The 2,772-nt window shown below is 36.9% G+C and overlaps 1 protein-coding gene across 3 annotated transcripts in view; it reads left to right on the forward strand.

Annotated features, from left to right (window-relative positions):
- The window catches only part of LOC107720646 (transmembrane protein 135-like), a 9,146-nt gene extending 7,413 nt beyond the window's left edge, over positions 1-1,733 (forward strand). For 2 of the 3 annotated variants that reach the window (XM_016528408.1, XM_016528410.1), the window contains exons 13-15: positions 217-315; positions 640-707; positions 793-1,733. In XM_016528408.1, the coding sequence (XP_016383894.1) occupies positions 217-315; positions 640-707; positions 793-916 (291 nt within the window). In that variant the 3' untranslated portion in view covers positions 917-1,733. The remainder of the gene's footprint in view (positions 1-216; positions 316-639; positions 708-792) is intronic. The other variant, XM_016528409.1, reaches the window with a different exon arrangement.
- Positions 1,734-2,772: the final 1,039 nt, after the last annotated feature.

Genomic DNA, 2,772 nt, shown 5'->3' on the forward strand with positions numbered 1-2,772 from the left:
TATTAAAATTTATAAACCAGTTTAATTTTAATATATATATATATATATATATAATTCATTTTTGTGGTCAGTAAATTACCATAAAAACGTTATACATTCAATATGATTCTTAAACATTTTAACAAATATTCTGATTTCGAAAAAAATTTCTAAATGGGTTGTAATATAAAAGTGTGTATGTATAGTCTACTAATAATCTATTCACTGTCTTTTTAGACATTGTATTTCAAAGGGATCGAGGCAGGCAAGTTTCCGTACTTCCCTGAGGCCGACACAGTAATCTATGCCATCTCCACTGCCATCTGTTTTCAAGCGGTACGTTTAAAATGTTTTTAAAATCTACCTAACTAAAAGCACCTTCTGCATAACCAAGGACACTTTTACACCAAGGGAAAATACAAAGCACATTAAAATGCAGAAGCTGTTTGTGCCAGTGTGACTTATTGATGGCTCAGTCATGAACTGAATGATAATTTTTAAATGAACGAAAGACAGCACTTTTAAGTGCACTTTAAAAGCCAAACAAAATAAGTTTGTCAGGTTTTAAATTATAAGGAATAGTTTTGCTGTGTGAACATGATAGAAACATGCCCATAGTTAAATGTTTTTGGTTAACATGTCCTGGGTGGATCTTATCAGGCGGTTATGGAAGTGCAAAATCTGAGACCATCATACTGGAAGTTTCTACTGCGGTTGACGAAGGGCAGGTGTGTATTAGTGGAAATTATTATTAACAAGTCTTATATGCACATGAATTCTTGAACACGTCAAGTTATGGATTTCTCTGTCCAGGTTTGCCCTAATGAACAGAAAAGTGCTCGATGTTTTTGGGACAGAGGCTTCCAAACACTTCGGTGACTTCACGCCTAAACTTGACCCCAGATACGTGCTGTGTCCCATTGACATGGACGTGTAGCTGGGCTGACAGGCCCGTGGGTATCTGCGAGATGTTTTCCCATAGACCAACAATGACACGAAGGCACGGAAAGCTCTTGCACACGATCTCTCTCTCTTACATTCTCTTGCCCTGGCGCTCTATGTCATTAAATGTGAAGTGAAAGTGTGAAGCCAGTTATATGTTTACGTTGATGTGGATCTGAAACATTTTGCAATGTAATTACCGCTGGCAAGATGTGACCTCTGTGTTTCATAGTCTGCAGCATTAACTAATCGGCTTTGAGACTATAAAATGCGTTTGTAATTTTTCTGTTTTTAAATCCAGGTAGGAAAGTACAGAGACATTTGTTTACAGCACAGTTGGCCACCTCAGAAGGTGATGATGGATTATTTTTGGTCATTGTCATTTCAAATCCTACCAAAAACGATCAAATCAGTAATTAACTGTCTGCCATAGTCAGGATATGCGGGTTAAGCCATGTAAAAAGACCTTGTTGACATCAGGGTTGTGTATGATCTCTTCTGTCTTTAGTGTACAAATAGGAATATATTGAGACCTTCTCAAGTACAGGTTTTATGGAAAGTTATTAGTACAGAACTTAACATTTATTACCCACCTGTTATTGCAGATTTAATAGTCACGGATATTGTTTCAGGAGAGAAAAGCAGATTAAAACTCATCCTAATAGACTTTCACCTTAACTTTCAGTAGCAGAGCTTTTTTTTAAATTAGCAATAACATTATAGAGTAAAATCTGACAATATAATCGAAGTATTGCTGTGTATTTGAAATGTAATTTATGTAAAAAGAAAGCCTTATGTCTTCGATGTTTGTATAAAAGCAAAAGCTTTATATTAAACCAATTCTGACGAAATTAGCTTCTAAGAGTGTTTTATTTAATTACATCTCGTATTATAACTTAATTGTAACCATTATTAAAAATATATTATTATTATATGTCTTTTTTCTTTCTTTCTAAGCGACACGTTGTGGTGAGCTTAGCGACTTGATAAAGAATTGACACGACTATTAGTTCCGCAAGGGAAAGATGCCTCGCGTCCTTGTGCATGCGGAGCAAGTATTTCAAGCAGGGATTCTCATCCCCTATGTGTTGTATGCCTGGGGGTGAGACAAGCTCAAGCAGCACTCGCGAACCCCGAGTGCTGTCCGCACTGTTCACTTCTCCCGTCAAGGGTTCTGGAGAGAAGAGTGCGGCCCGCGTGGCGGCTGCTAATAAAGGAGACCCCTCCCTTTCTCCGTCGACCAAACAGCCGCCTGTGTCATGCAGTTGGGGTGAGTTTATGGATGAAGTCTCCCCCGAACTTCCCCCTCTTTAACCGATCTTGTCAGAGGGAATATAATTATTATTATTTCTTCTAACTAAATTTTTTATAACGGCATTTTCTTGTACAAAATTTTGATGTCCCTCCTAAATTTTGGTTTGAATTGATAGTTTGACAGATGCACTCACTTTAGATGAGTGATACATTGCAAAAATAACTGATTCGTGTAAACGTCCACTGGAGGGCGATGTTATACTGCGTTTAAATCGCAGGTCATCTATGGAGCCAGAATGATCTCAATAATAATTCACGCAAAAGACGCGATGCACACATGCGTAACACAATTCACATGCATGAAAAATAATTCACATGCACAAAAAATATATATATATTCACAAAAACCAATGCACATGCACAAAATAAGAATATATATTCATAAAATACGTTTCACAAATGCAAAACACAATTCACAGATGTACAAATGTGTACAACATTTTTGAATGTTAAAAATTCACGAGTTTATCATGGGCTGTGAATGTGAATCGCCTTGGATTTGTGTGTGAATTTTGAGACCTTTCTGGCAGCGAACTC

Source organism: Sinocyclocheilus rhinocerous, unplaced genomic scaffold (assembly GCF_001515625.1).
Source record: "Sinocyclocheilus rhinocerous isolate Xijiao unplaced genomic scaffold, SAMN03320098_v1.1 scaffold603, whole genome shotgun sequence".
Classification (NCBI taxonomy): domain Eukaryota; kingdom Metazoa; phylum Chordata; class Actinopteri; order Cypriniformes; family Cyprinidae; genus Sinocyclocheilus; species Sinocyclocheilus rhinocerous.